At 45.3% G+C, this 20,608-nt stretch overlaps 1 protein-coding gene across 12 annotated transcripts in view; it reads left to right on the top strand.

Moving 5' to 3' along the window:
• GRID1 (glutamate ionotropic receptor delta type subunit 1) overlaps positions 1-20,608 on the top strand; it is a 982,837-nt gene that overhangs the window by 758,354 nt on the left and 203,875 nt on the right. For all 12 annotated transcript variants that reach the window (XR_013233727.1, XM_077350620.1, XM_077350625.1 and 9 more), the window contains one exon: positions 713-766. Coding sequence is in view for 11 of the 12 variants with exons in the window: in XM_077350620.1 (XP_077206735.1) it covers positions 713-766 (54 nt within the window). In the remaining variant the exon portion in view is untranslated. The remainder of the gene's footprint in view (positions 1-712; positions 767-20,608) is intronic.

Raw genomic sequence — 20,608 nt, forward strand, 5'->3', positions numbered from 1 at the left:
AGTAGATACCCTGCTGGAGACCCCTGGGCTAAACTTCCTTTGATGGTACACTTTTGGGTCTTTCTGAGCTAGATCTCTGCAGGGACATATAGTAATTGCAATGAAGCATGCCACCCCTTTGATATCTGTCAATAATAAAACTATTGTATAAATATAAAACTGCCAGAAACATGTCTCACGTGATGGATGGATGGATGGATGGATGGATGGATGGATGGATGGATGGATGGATGGATGGATGGATGGATGGATGGATGGATGGATGGATGGATGGATGGATGGATGGATGGATAGATAGATGGATAGATAGATAGATAGATAGATAGATAGATAGATAGATAGATAGATAGATAGATAGATAGATAGATAGATAGATAGATAGATAGAAGTTGGATCTTATATGGTGCTTTTTTCTACCCGAAGGAGGCTCAAAGCGGCTTTCATTTGCCTTCCCTTCCCTCTCCCTAGAACAGACACCCTGTGAGGAAGGTGAGGCTAAGAAAGCCCTGATATTACTGCTCAGTCAGAACAACTTTATCAGTGCTGTGACGAGCCCAAGGTCACCCAGTTGTCTGCATGTGGGGGAGGAGTGGGGAATCAAATCCAGCTAGCCAGATTAGAAGTTAGTGCTCCTAACCAATTGATAGAGACTGTTATCCAGCAAATCAGTTTTTTTAAACCTTTCTTATTTAATTATTTTGTCTTTCTCTAGGCTGTGGAAACCAACCTGGCATCAAAGGATAGCCACTGGGTCTATGTGAATGAGGTAAGAGAATGGTGAGATGTACATTGGAATTCTCTTGGTCCTTTTTTCCTTGTCCCTCCATTTTGCTATTATTTTACAATGAGAGCTATAATCTGCTTTGCCCCTAAGACTGATAGATTTCCCCTCTTCGAGAAGTTCAAGCTGATGTGATAGAACCATTGTTTTTCCATGGTGCTGCACCCTTTCCTTTTATCTTACTGTTGTCTAGTTTGGTGTTTGCTTTTTGCAGTTTTGACATGCTGTGTGGAGTCATGTGTAGGAACACTTGCTCAGATGTAGAGTTGCCGACCCTTTAGTTTGAAATTAGAGGGGGCCATGAACCTGGAAAATTGAAGTTTGTGGTATTTGTGTATGGTCACAGGTCAGGGGGAAGTCATGAGCCTCAAACTTGCATGGACTATTCCCATGTTCATGAACGTTTGGGTTCGCTTGAATTTGTGAACTGTTTAGCTATTTCCTGGGGTGCTATGCATGTGAAATTCACTATGGAGCCCACTGTCTGTATTACCTCAATGTGGACATGGTTTCTGGGCCTTTTTCTCTTTGGCTCTGGGAGGTCGTCATGTACCCACCTACCTTCTCATGTCACAGTTTTACAGAGGAGCAGGGTTTCCTATGAACATAAAGGATGATGATGGAAATGGGCATCAGGAGCCCCCTCAGGGGCCAAGTGCGACCGCACTTATGATCATGAGGATCCACAAGCTTGGAGGGACCTGGATAGGGGGTAGCTCCCAACACACTCCCTGGATCCTGGGTCTGACTTCCCATCTGTCTACCTGCCTACCTAACCAACTGTCTACCTGCCTACCTAACCAGCTACCTACTTACCTAACCAACTGTCTACCTAACCAACTATCTACCTGCCCATCTACACCACCTGTCTAATACCTGCTGAGCATAACTACTTATGAGCACCAGATCCAGGGTCTAGAGAGTGTGGTGACAGCTACAGCACATCCTGGCCCCTCCAAGCTTGTGGATCCTCCTGGTCACCTCTTGCTCTGCAGGTATGCCCTCCAGATCCCTTGTGCAGAGGACACAGCAGCCCCCCTCTCCTCAGGAGTAATTGCAATGAACTCTGGGGCATGACTGGCAGCTGGGTAGCCAAGCAAAGGCAGGAATGCTTGATCATCTCTGGGTGCCGAGGAGTGGCCGGGTTTATTTTTGGCCTCTTTCTCCTGTGGGAGGGGAGATCCATGGCTCAACTCTAACACCACCCCACCAATTCTCCAAAAGAAATTGTATTTATAGCCTCTTAAGATATTAGTTGAACCACATTAGTTATGAGATATAAACCTTCCCTTTATCATTAAGAAACAAATTCTTAATGAATGGAAAGATGGCAGGGAAGCTCACAGTGCGGTACAAGTACAGGTAAAATAGACAATCTAGAGGTTGAATAATGGCTAGGCACTATTTAAGAGAATGCAAAGCCCAAGGGATTTCAAAATATTCAGAGCCAAAAGGGTTAAAGATACTTAATGTGAAATAAACAAAGTCTGTAGTTTCATAGGTGCTAATTGAAGCAGATATGGAGGGAGGTGAAAATTACCTCATTAAGAGTGGTTAACTTTAGGTATAGAATTTAGCCAGAGGCACTGCAAGGAGCTTTAAGGATATAGATATGTAAATACCTTTCACAAAGGCAGATCATTGACAATTTGCACTAGGCAGTGAGATGGAAAAGGAAGTTCCAGCTGAGAAAAGGGGCTATTAATGAGACAAAGGTGTGTGTGTTTTGTTAAGGTACCAAGTGGTTAGTCCAGGGGTGACAGCTCCAAAGAGATAGAAGGCCAAAGGAAGCTGCATAGGACCGAAGAAGTGGGAGGGGCACTTCTGAAGAGAAAGGTGGGAGTGGCCTTGGAGGGTTCTAAGGGAGAGTGGCAGTTGGGGCAGTTAAGAACTAGAGAGAGAGATGGAGAAATAGGAGAGAATATATTGGGAGAATGCTTAGAAGGAGGTTTGGTGGAAGGAAGGAGATATAACAGATCCTCTGGGCCAGGCAAGTGCATGTTTCTCTTAAAAAGGGCAGAACCACAGCTGCCTCATATCTCAAAAGCAATACAGGCTCCTTGTGGGATTAGGGCAAGCCCCAGGCTCTGACATAAAAGATTACTGATGGTGGTGGTGGTGGTGGTGGTGGTGGGAGATGGCAGAGAAGTGTGGCCAACTGACAACAAGGCTCGGTTAGACAAAGGACCTAGAACAGGGGTAGTCAAACTGCGGCCCTCCAGATGTCCATGGACTACAATTCCCAGGAGCCCCTGCCAGCATTCATTGGCAGGGGCTCCTGGGAATTGTAGTCCATGGACATCTGGAGGGCCGCAGTTTGACTACCCCTGACATAGAAGAACAGGAAGTGGTTCCTATTGGCAGCAGAGGAGAGGATCTGGCTTTAAGCCATGTGTAGAACTGTACGAGCTAGGTACTGGGGAAAATATTTTCACAGTCAAGAGTTGTTCGGCAGTGAAGTGGGCTGCCTAAGGTGGTGGTGAGCTCCCCCTCACTGACAGTTATTAAACAGCATCTGGACAGATACTGAGCATGGATGTTTTAGGCTGATCCTTCATTGAGCAGGAGATTGGACTAGATGGCCTGTATGGCCCTTTCCAACTCTAAGATTCTATGAAAAAGAGTTTCAGGTTGTTTATTATTTGTTTTCTATATATTCCTGTTATTAATTGTCTGTCTTTCTTACTGAGATTCAAGGGGGAGTACATTGAATAAGTCAATGCAATCAATAAAGTGGGACATCCAGTAGACAATGCAATGACTTGCAGAAATCTGGGAAACAGCCAGTAGTAGAGTACAACATAAGTTAAACATGACACAATAAACAAAAATGAAATAGTTGGAGTCTAATTTGCAGCAATAGGTATTATGAATTATACCTCATGGTTTAGTCTACAGTCCATAACCCTTGACCCTAAGCTTCTTTCTGAACCATGCTGTTTCAGTCCACTGATACTTTCTTTCCCAACAGCTCTCTTAAATGTCAGCTTTGCATAGAGTGGGGTAGCCTTCCTGGCCTCATCAGGCAGACCATCCCGTAAGGTGGGGACCACAACAGAGAAAGCATGTGTACAGGAAGTTATGGATTTTGTTTGTTTGCTGCGTGGTGCCCACAGAAAGACTCTGCTCATTTGAGCAAAGCTGTTGTGGCAAAGTGTAGAGGGAGAGATGGTTCAATACATGTCAAGGACCAAGGCCATGGACAGTTTGGATTGTGATAGCCAAGACCTTAAACTGATGCCAGTAACTGATAGGCAGCAAATGGAATGACTGTAAAATGGGAGTAATATACATGCATAGGCTGGGTGGCAATAATAACTAAGCAGCAATATTCTGTAGCAACTGGAGTCTCTGAAATGACTTTCAAGAGGGACCTATGTAAAGTCCATTACACCAGTGGTCCCCAACCTTTTAATCTCCAGGGACCGGTCAATGCTTGACAATTTTACTGAGGCCCGGGGTGGGGGTAGATTTTGCCGAGGGACGTTGCCACCGCCGCCTAAGCTCCTGCTCCGCTTGCTTTCCCACCGGCACCCCTGACTTCCCGCTGCTCACTGAGGTGCGCTGCCAGCAGCAGCTGCACAGTGCCACACTGAGGGGAGCCCCAGCCATGGCGGCCGCCGGAGAGCACCAAAGGTGAGCCGGCGGCAAAGCGGCAAAGCAACCCCCGAGGCAGCTGCCAGGGAGGAGGAGCTGCTGCCTGGTACCGACTGATCCACGGACTGCTACCGGTCCCCGGACCGGGGGTTGGGGACCACTGCATTACACTAGTCTAGTATCAATGTTACTGTGGTATGAATCCAGGGGGGCAGATTATCCATATCAAGGTAGGGTGCCATCTAGCTGGTTAGACAGGTTGGGAGAAGGCATTTTTTGCATCTTCATTAATTGACTTCTCCAGCAGTACTATTGGATCCAGTGTAACATCTCGGGTCATAAGTGAGTCAGCAAGATTCAGCTATCCTCATCAAAAGTGGGGAGCATAATATTCTTCAAGACCTATGACTACACAAGCTACATTACTTCTGTATTTCCAGAGTTTAGTTCCGATTTATTCACACTAAGGTGGTTAAGCACAGCAGCCAATCAACATTTCAGAACCTCAACTGCATCACCAAAATATTTGGGTAAGGATATATAGTGTTGCCTGCATATTGATGACAGTCAATCCCCAAATTATGAATTATTTAACTTATAGGCTTTACATGGAGATTGAAGGTCACAGGGGATAAGATTGCACTCTGTAGATCACCATTGGATAGGCCCTATGCTAATGATAATTGGTCTCCAGTGAGAATTCTTCTGGGCTCTGTCAGCATGGAATAATTTGGATCAGTCCAACGCATAACTCACTCCAGGAGTTCCATCTCTGACCCTTAGCAGGGTCTGAAATTAGTCCTTAATATAAACCAATCAAACTAAGATATGTTCCCTTGGCCATTCAAAGAATCTGGCAAGAGCAGAGAGCAAAAGAGTTATCCAGGAAGACCTAGAGTTTTACTGTTACTCTTTTCTCAACTGCTTTGCTCCAAAACAGCAGATTAGAAACAGGGCAATAATTGGCTATATTGTTTTTCTATGTGTATATGGAGACATTCTTCTTTGAATGGCCAAGGGAATGTGAGTTATAGTAAACACTAAGGACTCATGGGTATGATCTTTGTATGATTTTAGAAGCTAGGTTGGGTAAGGATCCAGAGTACAAGTAGTGGTCTTCATGGATCCAAGAGCTTGTCACCATTCATCAAGGAAACTGGGTCAGAAGTCGTCCATATAGAGAACAGGCAGTGTATTAGGCATTTTCCCCTGGTGGATCAGTGCCCTAATTGGTATCTAGAGTCAAGTATATTCTTGATATTTTATCAGCAAAAAAAGAAAAAAAAACCTTTGCAAAAGTATCACAACTAATTGTTCATGAGACAATGATGACTCAGTTTAACGAATCAGTAAGTGCTATGTTGCCTTGAACAACTGGATAGGATATGAACTAGAATAGATGATACCATACTAGCAATGTAACATTTTTGTGTGTGTTGCTGCTGTCACTATCATTTCATTGGTCTTACAGTCATCAGTCAGATTCAGTACAGGTTCTCCATCAGTGCTTTTCTATTTTCCAAAATCAGGGTTCTGGGTTTGTCCCAAGGTTGGGGGAGGCTGGCAAGGGGCAACTCAAGGAGCTTCATATTCCATACTTCCACTACAGCTTCAACAGTTTGAAGGAGGGTTTGGTTTCAGGGATGGAGAAACAGATGGAAATGTCTTTAGTGGCACCCTCAGCATTGGATGCAATAGTAATGTGGCACAGAAGTCACATGGTGCAGTGGGGGAGCCAAGGTCAAAGGCAGTGGGGGAGAGGAGGAAGGAAGGAGCAAGGGGAGATGACAGGGTCCCTGGAACAGGTGGTTTCACAGGATGAGGGTGGAATGCTTGCCTGGCACTTCTCCTTCCTGAGGCAGTTGGTGCTGCTTCTCACGTTTTTGGGATTATGTTTCAATTTGTTTGCCTGTATAAGTTTGTCTCCAGGTACCAATTCATAGTTGCTGCAGCCTCCTTGGGATCAGCTGGAGGTGCAAGAAAGAGTTGAGTGTCATCCACATACTGGTGACAACCTAGCCCCAAACTCAGCATTTTCATGTAGATGTTGAAAAGCATAGGGGATAAAATGGAGCCTTGAAGGAACCCAAAGTTCAGGTAGAAATGGAACCACCACTAATCAGCAGCTACCAGTTCCAGCTTGAAAAGTCAGTGTAGATGGATACCATGATTGGTGATACTGAAAGCCATTGAGAGGTCCATGTAAAATTAACGAAGTTGGATCCCCTCTGTCTATATCTCACTAAAAGGGGTGATGGAAATCATTCAGAAAACTGAGTGGCCAAATGAGAATTTGGGCTGTTTGTGATGCAGGAGAGAGTGACTCTTTCATCTCCAACTTCACCTTTCGATGTCCACTGTGGAGGTTGTCACCTACCCCATCCACCTTCAAAAGTATATGGAAGTGGAAGTCCTCCCTGCACCCCATCATATGAGCTAGTGCTGGTTGTATATCCATCTGTTGAGTGGCGTCATGTCACGCCTGGATGTCCAAAGTGATCTGCCTTCCACTATTTCAGGATCTTTCTTAGGACACTCTCCCAAGCTTCTCTAGACAACATGAAGTCATCTTTGGTAGAGGATGCATTTGTATTCACAGCCCCGCAGCCATACTCCTGCCTGACTCCAGAGCCTCCTTTATAATCAAGTTCTTTTTCTGATTCCCAATTGTCTTCTTACCTGCCTATCTCAATTTTTTCTATATTCTGCATCCCTGCTTGAAGCTGGTCTCTCCCTGTGAGTCTTCTTGCTATATTAGCCTCTTGAGATCTGGCTCATTGGCAGTTATGGGTCTTGCTTGCCCTGTCAGCCTTCTGAGACCTAGCCCACTGACTAGCAAAAGCGACTCTCCCTGCCTGAGCCACCTCCCACTGGGTAGTTGCACCTCCTGTTGCTGTTCTCCTGCCATTGTCCAGGCTGTTTCCCAGGCCTTTCAGTAAATAGACTTGCTAGACAGCTGCCAGTTTGGGAATCAAGTGGAGAAGTCCGGGGCCTACATGACTACTGCCAGGAGCTTGTGACTGTGGTCTCGGACTGGTGGGAAATTATTTTGAATGCCACATGAATCTAGAAATCATTTTTTCTTTATAGAACAAGCAGATTTTCATAGAATAAGCCCAGCCCTAAATCCGACAAGCCATCAGCAGGGCTGCTTTGATTGCATTACCTGTTGTTCGTCAGCCTGAATAATGTCCAAATGGAAATTATAGAGTCCTGTTCTCAACTGGCATCATAGCATGACAAAGATCAAAACCAAGTTCTGATTACACATCTCAAATCTCAGAGCTTTCCTTTTCATGCTGGCCTACTCCCCTTGTAAGGGAAAGAGCATTACTGTGCAGAAACCACCGTAGTGTAGACATATGCTTTTCAGCGTTTGGTAGGGTTGCAGTCTGTCTGTTACCATTGACAACAGAGGTAGTGCTGAGCTTTGATGTACAGCTGTTGTGCACTCTCGGCTTTTGAATTGTGTGTACATTACAGAAGATTAGCTGTGTCCACCTGATGCGTTATAATCTGTGCCACAGAATTCTGCTATTCAGTTCCGCACTGCATAAACGTATATATTCCATTTATCGATATTAAATCCTATTTAAAGTACAGTCTACCTGCATTTGCGTTACAGGAAACATTGCCTTAAAAACAAATCCCTCTGCTGGGTTTACAAAAGCTCACCACGCAAGCCCGCATGCTGAGAAATGGCACCCAGTGTCAGCAAAAGTAAAATAACATTCACGCTCATTTATAAATCTTGGGCCACTTAGGAGAAACAGTATTCTTATGTACATTTGTATAGCTTAATAATTATGCGTTCTTTATGTGCCGAATGCTGGTAAAATATTTAAAGAGCTGTGTATCTATTATTTTGCTTTAATGCATTATATAGGGAACATCAAGTTTAACTAAAGACTGCTTTTTTTTGGGTTCTCCTCCGTGGCTACTCACTAATCATTCGGAGGAAGGCGGCTGTACGTGTGACTATAAAATGCTTTTGTCTGGTTATGCACTGAAATTAAAAGGGGGAGGAGGGTATAAAATTGTGACCCCCCAAATAGCTGTCATGAATCTTCTCCGCGCCTTACAGTGTTTATGAAACTATTGTATGCATGCATGCATAGGTTTGTGTTGTAATGGCTTAATGTAAAACAACCAGCAATAAAACACAAAGAGGAAATCAGTACTTATGCACATGAAAACACAGTGCCCTGTACATTCTCTGTGGCTTTCACTGAGATATGTTATTGGTTGAGGTTTTGGGATTCCCCGTCTCACGCTAAAAGAAACCACGGGATTCTGGACATGTCCGCGTGGGATTTCTGACAGATGCAGAACCAGAAAGCATATTCTGAAATGTCGAGATAATGTTCTTCTTGTTACTAAATCAGGCACCTTTTGACTGACAGAATACAGACCAGGGAGGCATTTGCAAATTGCAATTCTGAATTATACGTCAGCAAGGCAATAACAAATTAAAATCTCTGCATAGCGTTGTGAAGTTCCTGGCAACTATATGGTAAGCAGAAAGTCCAAAGATCACATAAATTCTCTCCTGTGATGACTATCCATGTGCACACTTCTGTAGACCTTGTGAAGTCCAATTGCGTTAGCAAAGACAGTAATAATATTTCTCAAATTCATGAAATCCTAGTGCCAGACTCAGTGAGTGAAAGCAAATATCTTTTTTTTTTTAAAGCTCTTGTGCTGCCTGTTTACAGAGTGATGGTGTGGGTGGGTTATCCTTTTGAGCTCCTGTATAGATCAGGAGGAATTAATAATGTAAATCCTTCTGTCCTACATCCATGGGAGGATAAAGCCCTTCAGGTCTGATTCTAATTTGAGATTCTCTGACATGAATCTGTGCGGCTTCTGCTGCCTACGCTCTCTTCGCAGTGTGTGTCACCCTCAGTGCACAACTAACGGTGTTTTCTCTTGTTGTTGGAAATGATGCCCACTGGCATGTATCATGCAGTTTTCATTGCCTAGGGGATACCTGTGTTGTCCAGACTGAAGCCCAAATCTACCTCCACCATGTAAGACATTACACATATCTAACACAAGTGACATGTTTGGGGGAAGCCTGCCTGAGACATTTTTTGCTAGTCTCGGTTCCCCTCAGAATTCTTCAGATTGCTCGCCTGAGGAAAGAACACAAAACCTGGCTTCGGATTTCACTGTAGGCCAGATTTGGTTGGCACTTCCAGTTAGATTCAATGCATTTTTCTGCACGGAATCAGGCAGTCTCCATCTGAGTCATGGCTGAGTTGTCTGCGTTTTAGGGTTGATTATCAGGAGGCAAATTGCCGAGGGACTTAAAGTGAGGAACAATATTTGCTTGAGTGACCAAGAAAAAAATCACATAAAAATGGAGACAGAAGCAGAATACGTTACCTGCTTTGCAGGTGGCAAGAACAGGAGGGAAAGCAGATATTTCTCAGTACCAGTGCTTTAATAGGTGCCCCATACATATTGGCTAATGCACTTTCAGAGTGCTTTTGCAGCTGGATTTACTGTACAAAACAGGAGAATCTACTTCTACAGTGCACTGAAAGTGCATCATCTAAGCAGACTTTCTCAACCAGGTTTTCCTGACAGTCCTGAAAGGATTTCCTGTATTGGTAGTAATTATAATTTTTTTTAAGTTGTTAACCATTTATTGGGTGATATGTCCATATATGGTCATGTCAACCCACCTACCGCTCTCAAAATGGCCAATGATGGGCCTGGAGGGGGTGGGAAGGGAGGGCACACAAGTGTGTGTGTGCTCAGCTCTGCTTCCCAACCTTATTTTGCATGATTGCACAATTTCTGGGGTTTCTCAAAGGTTTCTCAAAACCTGAAGAATGTTTCAGGGGGTTATCAATAGTAAAAACAAAACAAAATGTTGAGAAAGGCTGAGAGTACAAGTAGCTGCTTTGGAGCTTGAATAACAGGATATATCTCACAGGAGGACCTTGACCAGGTCAAAACAGAGTCCATAGAAACCCAGAACCAAGGAGTGTCTTCAAAGCTTCATTGCAATTACTGTCTTTGAGGCTGGCTAGAGCAGGGCCTGCATGATGGAAAAGCTGATGAAAACTCACTAAATGCATTGTTGTTTTTCTGATCTCTGCACAGAAGAGTTAATTTAATCCACAAAACTGATTTTGCTCTGCATGGTGAACTGCCTCTTTGGTGCCTTAAGCCTCTTTTAAGCATTGTTTCTGAAAGATACTTTTCACCAATTCATTTCTCTCCTGCCTGCCTGAGACAGATTATTAGCCATGCAGAGAAGCTATTTAGTTATGCAGATTAGTGACTGCATTATACAACAAAGTGGAGTTGGCAAAACTACAGGGGGCAGGGCTATGAATTGTTTCATGCAGAGAGCATTGCAACGTAGTTTTTCAACCGACACAACAATACAATACAAAACCTTTAATGGCATTCACGATATAAAACAATATACAAATCGGTTCTATAATACAAGTCTAAAAAAACCGTGAGGAAAGTTACAGCAGGCAAAGGGCAGCAAATACAAAAAGATGAAGCCATTGATGTTTACTTCTTTACAGACTATATTCAATGCCGAACAACGATTGTAATATAATAAAGCAGTCTAAACTGGTTGTTTTTTAAACTGTTTTATTTGGCTCCATGCAGAATACCTCCAGGAATGTAGAAGCAGAAACTCCTCCCCTTCTGATAGCAGCCATTTTGTAGCTGACTCCTCCCCTTTCTATGGCAGCCATATTGTAGATGACTCCTCCCCTTCCCTAGGCAGCCATTTTGTAGCTTACTCCTCCCCTTCCCTAGGCAGCCATTTTGGAGCTGACTCCTCTTTTTCCTATGGCAGCCATTTTGTAGCAGACTCCTCCCTTTCTCATGGCAGCCATTTTGTAGCTGACTTAGTTGACTCCTCCCCTTCCCTAGGCAGCCATTTTGGAGCTGACTCCCCCCTTCCTATGAGAACCATTTTGTATGAGACTCCACCCCTTCTCATGGCAGCCATTTTGTAGCTGACTCCTCCCCTTCCCCAGGCAGCCATTTTGTAGCTGACTCCTCCCCTTTCTATGGCAGACATTTTGTAGCTGACACATGGCAACCATTTTGTAGCTCTCTCCGCTTCTAATGGCAGCCATTTTGTAACTGAATCCTCCCCTTCTCATGGCAGCCATTTTGTAGATGACTCCACAACTCATGTCAGCCATTTTGTAGATGACTCCACCCCTTCTCATGGCAGCCATTTTTAAATGACTCCTCCTCTTCTCATGGCAGCCATTTTGTAGCTGACTCCTCCCCTTCCCTAGGCAGCCATTTTGTAGCTGACTCCTCCCCTTTCTATGGCAGACATTTTGTAGCTGACACATGGCAACCATTTTGTAGCTGACTCCTCCCCTACAATTGGCAGACATTTTGTACCTGACTCCTCTCCTTCCCTAGGCAGCCATTTTGTAGCTGACTCCTCCCCTTCCCTAGGCAGCCATTTTGTAGCTGATTCCTCCCCTTCCCTAGATAGCCATTTTGGAGCTGACTCCTCTCTTTCCTATGGCAGCCATTTTGTAGCTGACTCCTCCCTTTCTCATGGCAGCCATTTTGTAGCTGACTTAGTTGACTCCTCCCCTTTCTATGGCAGACATTTTGTAGCTGACACATGGCAACCATTTTGTAGCTGACTCCTCCCCTACAATTGGCTGACATTTTGTACCTGACTCCTCCCCTTCCTATGGCAGACATTTTGTAGATAACTCCACTAACTCCTCCCCTTCTGATAGCAGCCATTTTGTAGCTGACTCCTCCCCTTTGTATGGCAGCCATTTTAGCTTATTCCTCCCTTCCCTATGTGGCCATTTTGTATGAGACTCCACCCCTTTCCTAGGCAGCCATTTTGTGGCTGACTCCTCCCCTTCTCATGGCAGCCATTTGTAGCAGACTCCTCCCCTCTCTACGGCAGACATTTTGTAGCTGACACATGGCAACCATTTTGTAACTGACTCCTCCCCTACAATTGGCAGACATTTTGTAGCTGACTCCTCCCCTTCCCTAGGCAGCAATTTTGTAGATTACTCCTCCCCATCCCTTGGCAGCCATTTTGGAGCTGACTCCTCCCTTTCCTATGGCAGCCATTTTGGAGCTGACTCCTCCCTTTCTATGGCAGACATTTTGTAGCTGACCTCCCCTTCTCATGGCAGCCATTTTGTAGCACACTCCTCCCCTTTGTATGGCAGCCATTTTGTAGCTGACTCCTCCCCTTCTCATGGCAGCCATTTTGTAGCTGACTCCTCCCCTTCCCTGGGCAGCAATTCTGTAGCTGACTCCTCCCCTTACTATGGCAGACATTTTGTACCTGACTCCTCCCCTACAATTGGCAGACATTTTGTACCTGACTCCTCAACTTCCTTAGGCAGCCATTTTGTAGCTGACTCCTCCCCTTCCCTAGGCAGCCATTTCGTAGCTTACTTCTCCCCTTCCTTAGGCAGCCATTTTGTAGCTGACTCCTCCCTTTCCTATGGCAGCCATTTTGTAGCTGACTTAGTTGACTCCTCCCCTTCCCTAGGCAGCCATTTTGGAGCTGATTCCTCCCCTTCCTATGGCAGCCATTTTGTATGAGACTCCACCCCTTCTCATGGCAGCCATTTTGTAGCTGACTCCCCCCTACCCTAGGCAGCCATTTTGTAGCTGACTCCTCCTCTTCTCATAGCAGCCATTTTGTATCTGACTCCTCCCCTTCTCATAGCAGCCATTTTGTAGATGACCCCTCCTTTTCTCATGGCAGCCATTTTATAGCTGACTGCTCCTTTACTCATGACAGACATCTTGTAGATGACTCATGGCAGCCATTTTGTAGATGACTTATAGCACCCATTTTGCAGGTGACTCATCCCCTTCCTATTGCAGCCATTTTATAGTTGTCTCCTCTTCTAATGGCAGCCATTTTGTAGCTGAATACTCCCCTTCCCTAGGCAGCCATTCTGTAGCTGACTCCTCCCCTTTCTATGGCAGACATTTTGTAGCTGACACATGGCAACCATTTTATAGCTGACTCCTCCCCTACAATTGGCAGACATTTTGTACTTGACTCCTCCCCTTTGTATGGCAGCCATTTTAGCTTATTCCTCCCTTCCCTAGGTGGCCATTTTGTATGAGACTCCACCCCTTTCCTAGGCAGCCATTTTGTGGCTGACTCCTCCCCTTCTCATGGCAGCCATTTGTAGCAGACTCCTCCCCTTTCTATGGCAGACATTTTGTAGCTGACACATGGCAACCATTTTATAGCTGACTCCTCCCCTACAATTGGCAGACATTTTGTACTTGACTCCTCTCCTTCCCTAGGAAGCCATTTTGTAGCTGACTCCTCCCCTTCCCTAGGCACCAATTTTGTAGCTGACCCCTCCCCTTCCCTAGGCAGCCATTTTGTAGCTCATTCCTCCCTTTACCTAGGCAGCCATTTTGGAGCTGACTCCTCCCTTTCCTATGGCAGCCATTTTGTAGATGACTCATCCCTTTCTCATGGCAGCCATTTTGTAGCTGACTTAGTTGACTCCTCCCCTTCCCTTGGCAGCCATTTTGGAGCTGATTCCTCCCCTTCCTATGGCAGCCATTTTGTATGAGACTCCACCCCTTCTCATGGCAGCCATTTTGTAGCTGACTCCCCCCCTACCCTAGGCAGCCATTTTGTAGCTGACTCCTCCCCTTCCTATGGTAGCCATTTTGTATGAGACTCCTTCCTTTCTGATATCAGCCATTATGTAGCTGACTCCTCCCCTTTGTATGGCAGCCATTTTGTAGCAGACTCCTCCCCTTCTCATGGCAGCAATTTTGTAGCTGACTCCTCCTCTTCTCATAGCAGCCATTTTGTATCTGACTCCTCCCCTTCTCATAGCAGCCATTTTGTAGATGACCCCTCCTTTTCTCATGGCAGCCATTTTATAGCTGACTGCTCCTTTACTCATGACAGACATTTTGTAGATGACTCATGGCAGCCATTTTGTAGATGACTTATAGCACCCATTTTGCAGGTGACTCATCCCCTTCCTATGGCAGCCATATTATAGCGGTCTCCCCTTCTAATGGCAGCCATTTTGTAGCTGAATACTCCCCTTCCCTAGGCAGCCATTTTGTAGCTGACTCCTCCTCTTTCTATGGCAGACATTTTGTAGCTGACACATGGCAACCATTTTGTAGCTGACTCCTCCCCTACAATTGGCAGACATTTTGTACTTGACTCCTCTCCTTCCCTAGGAAGCCATTTTGTAGCTGACTCCTCCCCTTCCCTAGGCACCAATTTTGTAGCTGACCCCTCCCCTTCCCTAGGCAGCCATTTTGTAGCTCATTCCTCCCTTTACCTAGGCAGCCATTTTAGAGCTGACTCCTCCCTTTCCTATGGCAGCCATTTTGTAGATGACTCATCCCTTTCTCATGGCAGCCATTTTGTAGCTGACTTAGTTGACTCCTGCCCTTCCCTAGGCAACCATTTTGGAGCAGACTCCTCCCCTTCCTTTGGCAGCCCTTTTGTATGAGACCACCCCTTCTCATGGCAGCCATTTTGCAGGTGACTCTTCCCCTACCCTAGGCAGCCATTTTGGAGCTGACTCCTCCCCTTCCTATGGCAGCCATTTTATATGAGACTCCTCCCTTTCTGATATCAGCCATTTTGTAGCTGACTCCTCCCCTTTTTATGGCAGCCATTTTGTAGCTGACCCCTCCCCTTTGTATGGCAGCCATTTTGTAGCTGACTCCTCCCCTTCTCATGGTAACCATTTTGTAGCTGACTCCTCCTCTTCTCATAGCAGCCATTTTGTATCTGACTCCTCCCCTTCTCATAGCAGCCATTTTGTATCTGATTCCTCCCCTTCTCATAGCAGCCATTTTGTATCTGATTCCTCCCCTTCTCATAGCAGCCATTTTGTAGATGACTCCTCCTTTTCTCATGGCAGCCATTTTATAGCTGACTGCTCCTTTACTCATGGCAGACATTCTGTAGATGACATAGCAGCCATTTTGTAGGTGACTTCTCTCCTTCCTATGGCAGCCATTTTATAGCTGTCTCCTATTCTAATGGCAGCCATTTTGTAGCTGACTACTCCCTTCCAATGGAACCTATTTTGTAGTTGACTCCTCCCTTTCCTTTGTCAGCCATTTTGTAACTGACTCCTCCCTTTCTCATGGCAGCCATATTGTAGCTGACTCCTCCCCTTTTTATGGCAGCCATTTTATCGCTGACTCCTCCTTTACTCATGGCAGACATTTTGTAGATGACTCATGGCAGACATTTTGTAGCTGACTCATGGTAGCCATTTTGGAGCTGACTCCTCCCCTTCCCTAGGTAGACATTTTGTAGCTGACTCCTCCCCTTCCCTAGTTAGGCAATTTGGAGCTGACTCCTCCCCCATTTTGGAGCTGACTCCTCCCGTTCTTTAGGTAAGCATCATGGAGCTGACTCTTCCCCATCCTATGGCAGCCATTTTGTAGCTGACTCCTCACCTTCCAATGGCAGCCATTTTGTAGCTGACTACTCCCCTTCCTACGGCAGCCATTTTATAGCTGTCTCCTCTTCTAATGGCAGCCATTTTGTAGCTGACTCCTCCCCTTCTCTTGGCAGCCATTTTGTAGCTGACGACTCCCTTCCTATGGCAGCCATCTTGTAGTTGACTCCTACCCTTCCTATGGCAGCCATTTTGTATGAGACTCCTGCCCTTCCATGGGCAGCCATTTTGTAGCTGACTCCTCCCCTTCTCATGGCAGCCATTTTGTAGCAGATTCCTCCCCTTTCTATGGGAGACATTTTGTAGCTAACACATGGCAGCCATTTTGTAGCAGACTCCTCCTCTTCCCTAGGCAGCCATTTTGGAGCTGACTCCCCCATTCCTATGGGAACCATTTTGTATGAGACTCCACCCCTTCTCATGGCAGCCATTTTGTAGCTGACTCCTCCCCTTCCCCAGTCAGCCATTTTGTAACTGACTCCTCCCCTTTCCTTGGCAGACATTTTGTAGCTGACATATGGCAACCATTTTGTAGCTCTCTCCGCTTCTAATGGCAGCCATTTTGTAACTGAATCCTCCCCTTCTCATGGCAGCCATTTTTAAATGACTCCTCCTCTTCTCATGGCAGCCATTTTGTAGCTGACTCCTCCCCTTCCCTAGGCAGCCATTTTGTAGCTGACTCCTCCCCTTTCTATGGCAGACATTTTGTAGCTGACACAGGGCAACCATTTTGTTGCTGACTCCTCCCCTACAATTGGCAGCCATTTTGTACCTGACTCCTCTCCTTCCCTAGGCAGCCATTTTGTAGCTGACTCCTCCCCTTCCCTAGGCAGCCATTTTGTAGCTGATTCCTCCCCTTCCCTAGATAGCCATTTTGGAGCTGACTCCTCTCTTTCCTATGGCAGCCATTTTGTAGCTGACTCCTCCCTTTCTCATGGCAGCCATTTTGTAGCTGACTTAGTTGACTCCTCCCCTTTCTATGGCAGACATTTTGTAGCTGACACATGGCAACCATTTTGTAGCTGACTCCTCCCCTACAATTGGCAGACATTTTGTACCTGACTCCTCCCCTTCCTATGGCAGACATTTTGTAGATAACTCCACTAACTCCTCCCCTTCTGATAGCAGCCATTTTGTAGCTGACTCCTCCCCTTTGTATGGCAGCCATTTTAGCTTATTCCTCCCCTTCCCTAGGCGGCCATTTTGTATGAGACTCCACCCCTTTCCTAGGCAGCCATTTTGTGGCTGACTCCTCCCCTTATCATGGCAGCCATTTGTAGCAGACTCCTCCCCTCTCTATGGCAGACATTTTGTAGCTGACACATGGCAACCATTTTGTAACTGACTCCTCCCCTACAATTGGCAGACATTTTGTAGCTGACTCCTCCCCTTCCCTAGGCAGACATTTTGTAGCTGACTCCTCCCCTTCCCTAGGCAGCAATTTTGTAGATTACTCCTCCCCATCCCTTGGCAGCCATTTTGGAGCTGACGACTTCCTTCCTATGGCAGCCATCTTGTAGTTGACTCCTACCCTTCCTATGGCAGCCATTTTGTATGAGACTCCTGTCCTTCCATGGGCAGCCATTTTGTAGCTGACTCTTCCCCTTCTCATGGCAGCCATTTTGTAGCAGATTCCTCCCCTTTCTATGGGAATCATTTTGTAGCTAACACATGGCAACCATTTTGTACCTGACTCTTCCACTTCCTATGGCAGACATTTTGTAGATGACTCCAACCCTTTGTATGGCAGCCATTTTGTAGATGACTCCACCCATTCTCATGGCAGCCATTTTAAGCTGACTCATGGCAGCCATTTTGTAGATGACTGATAGCAGCCTTTTTGTAGCTGACTCCTCCCCTTCCTATGGCAGCCATTTTATAGCTGTCTCCTATTCTAATGGCAGCCATTTTGTAACTGACTCCTCCACTTCTCATGGCAGCCATTTTGTAGATGACTCCACACATCATGGCAGCCATTTTGTAGATGACTCCACCCCTTCCCTAGGCAGCCATTATTAAATAACTCCTCCCCTTCCCTAGGCAGTCATTTTGTAGCTGACTTAGTTGACTCCTCCCCTTCCCTAGGCAGCCATTTTGGAGCGGACTCCTCTCCTCCCCTAGGCAGCCATTTTGTAGCTGAATCCTCCCCTGCCCTAGGCAGCCATTTTGTAGCTTTCTTTGGGAGACATATTGTAGATGACTCCACCCATTCAAATGGAAGCCATTTTGTAGACAAATAAGCCAAGTCCATGCATAGAGAGAAGGCATCCAGTTGGGCAAGAAGTTATGTGTTGCCTCGGCTTTGATTCAGAGCTGATTGAGAAACACTCAGGGCTGCCAACTTTATGTTGGGAAATTGCTGGATATATGAAGGTAGGGGGAGACTGGTTTTGGATAGGGGAGGAAGCTTAGTGGGTTATAATGAACTAGACGTTGCCCTGCAAAACAACCTTTTTTCCTCAGGGGAGATGATGTATGTATGGAGATCAGTTGTAATTCCAGGATATCTCCAAGCCCTACCTGGGGTAGTAACCCTAGAATGCTTCTAGTTGGGTTTATTAAAATAAGACCAATGATCTGCTGAAATCAGGGTCATGCAGAAGCTTGGAGAGGAGAAAGCTGCCTTTTCACTTTCTTCCATACTGAAATTTGTAATATTTGGCCTTGAAAAGCAGTAGCATATGCAGACCCAAAGTCTTCCAGATTGAAAGCTATCTGATCCCGATGTTCCTGCTGATTGTCTCCCAACAACCATCAATAGTTACAAAGCTTGGGTCTGCTTAAGCATGATTTCCTCCAAACAGCCTCGTATGACAGATATCTATCATATCTTTAGAACCAAACAACTACTTCTCAACCCTCCCAGATCCCTGCAATTCACCTCCAATGCGTCTTTCTCTGTTTAACTAAGCTTAGGGGTCCCTGGTCCCACCTCACAACATGAGCCTAGCCAGACATAAACAATTATTTTCTGAATATTACAGGTAATCTCCAGACTAAAGTGATCAGTTCTTCTGGAGAAATTGGCTGCTTTTGAGCATGATGCAACACTGAGGTCCCTCCCCCACCCCAATCCCATCCACTTACAGCTCTACCTCCAAAGTCTCCAGGTATTTCCCAACCCAGGTTTGGCAACCATGCCCCTGTTCTATGTGGAATTACCCTGTTATAAACCCAACATATTCTGGAGGCGGTCCAGATTGAATTGGCAGTGTGGTTTCTATTCAGCCTTTTGATTGCATAGGATTGAACTGCAAATGCTTGGTGTCTGTTGTGGGATTCTAAATTCTTCTTGCTGTTTCCTGTGTTATGTCATCATCTGGTTTTAGCCCCTTTTTGTAAACCACGTTGGATGCCGATTGGGAGGAATGAAAGATTAACTTTTCTTTAAAAAAAAAAAACGTATTGCCCCTTAAGCTGCCTATGATACTAGTTTGGATCCCTCCGGAAAGTTCTTAATAGAGCCATCCTATATACAGTTTACCCACTTGAAACTCAATTACTTCAGTCTAAGAGCATTAGACAAAATGGGAGATAGTGAATTGCAGTTACTCTAGTATAAACTGTTTGAGTTCAGTGAAGTTAAGCCAGGATGCCAGAGATTTAAATTGGAGTAACTCTGAATATGTCATGAACCCCGATTCATGCCTGTTTCTCTTCCTGCAGTCTGGCAAGGCCAGGCATCGTAAAACTGTAAATCTGTCCTCTGGCTCCATGCCTCCCCTGCTTTCCCAGTAGGGCGTCACTATCTGCCTGCCTTATCAAATTGCTCCTACGACCTTGTAAAGACAGTGGAGACTCAACAGAAATGTAACTGTTGAGTCAACAGCGGAGACTCAACAGAAATGTAACTGTTGAAATGTAAATGTAAAAGCCATCTGGCCCGGCTGGGAATTCTTGCACCTTTGGTGCCCTGTGCTCTCCCGCCTAAATGCCTAGGCCCCCCTCCCTTATTGAATGTAACCTATAATAACCCTGAGATGTCCATTGTATTTTCGTAACTGCCAGGATCTTTGCCCTGGGGATCTTGGCTTTTCTAGCGACTCTGTAGTTTTCTGTTTAATAAAGCTCTTCCTTGGATTTTCAACTACTCATTGGATCTTGGATGTTTCTTTACCACGGACTCTACTGGCTGCACCCAGTTTGATTCCTGAATATGATCACACTGTAAAGCTGAGAAATGAAATGGGCCTGCTCCTTTTTCAGAAAGAAAGGGTGCAATCAGAAAGTGTGGTTTTCACTTTCTGTTTTGCTGCCTATTAGGATTGTCCCAAACCATTCTAAGTCAATAGCACAATATACTCCAGTGCACAGTCAGTTAGGTTCTGCAAGTCAACTTCTTCCTTGCTGGATAACCTCATTGTTGTGGCACCCAATAGCCAGCAATTGCATCCCATGTTTCCAGATGCAAATTGGTTGTAACAGAACATTCTATTGAGATTTCCCTTTACTTTGATAGGAAGATAAACAGCAAGCCATGTTGTTGACACCTGAAATGCCACAAAAAGCTGTAATTACCAGTTGCTAAAATAAATCTTAAGAACTGAAGGTTAGAGGTGTGGGCTTGATTTTGAGGCATTGTGTTGGGGCTATTCAGTTTAGTGGCTCCCAATCAATTTAGATTAGCATTAATCCGATAAGACACAAAGGGTGCACCTTATTAGCTCACCAAAAGCTATCATTACCCTTCTTTTGTCTCTTTTATCTGTCACATGTGGCTAGATGAAAGAGTTTCCTGCTTTATTCATTTTGTAAATTCTTCAGGTGA

This window comes from Paroedura picta, chromosome 8 (genome assembly GCF_049243985.1).
Source record: "Paroedura picta isolate Pp20150507F chromosome 8, Ppicta_v3.0, whole genome shotgun sequence".
NCBI lineage: Eukaryota > Metazoa > Chordata > Lepidosauria > Squamata > Gekkonidae > Paroedura > Paroedura picta.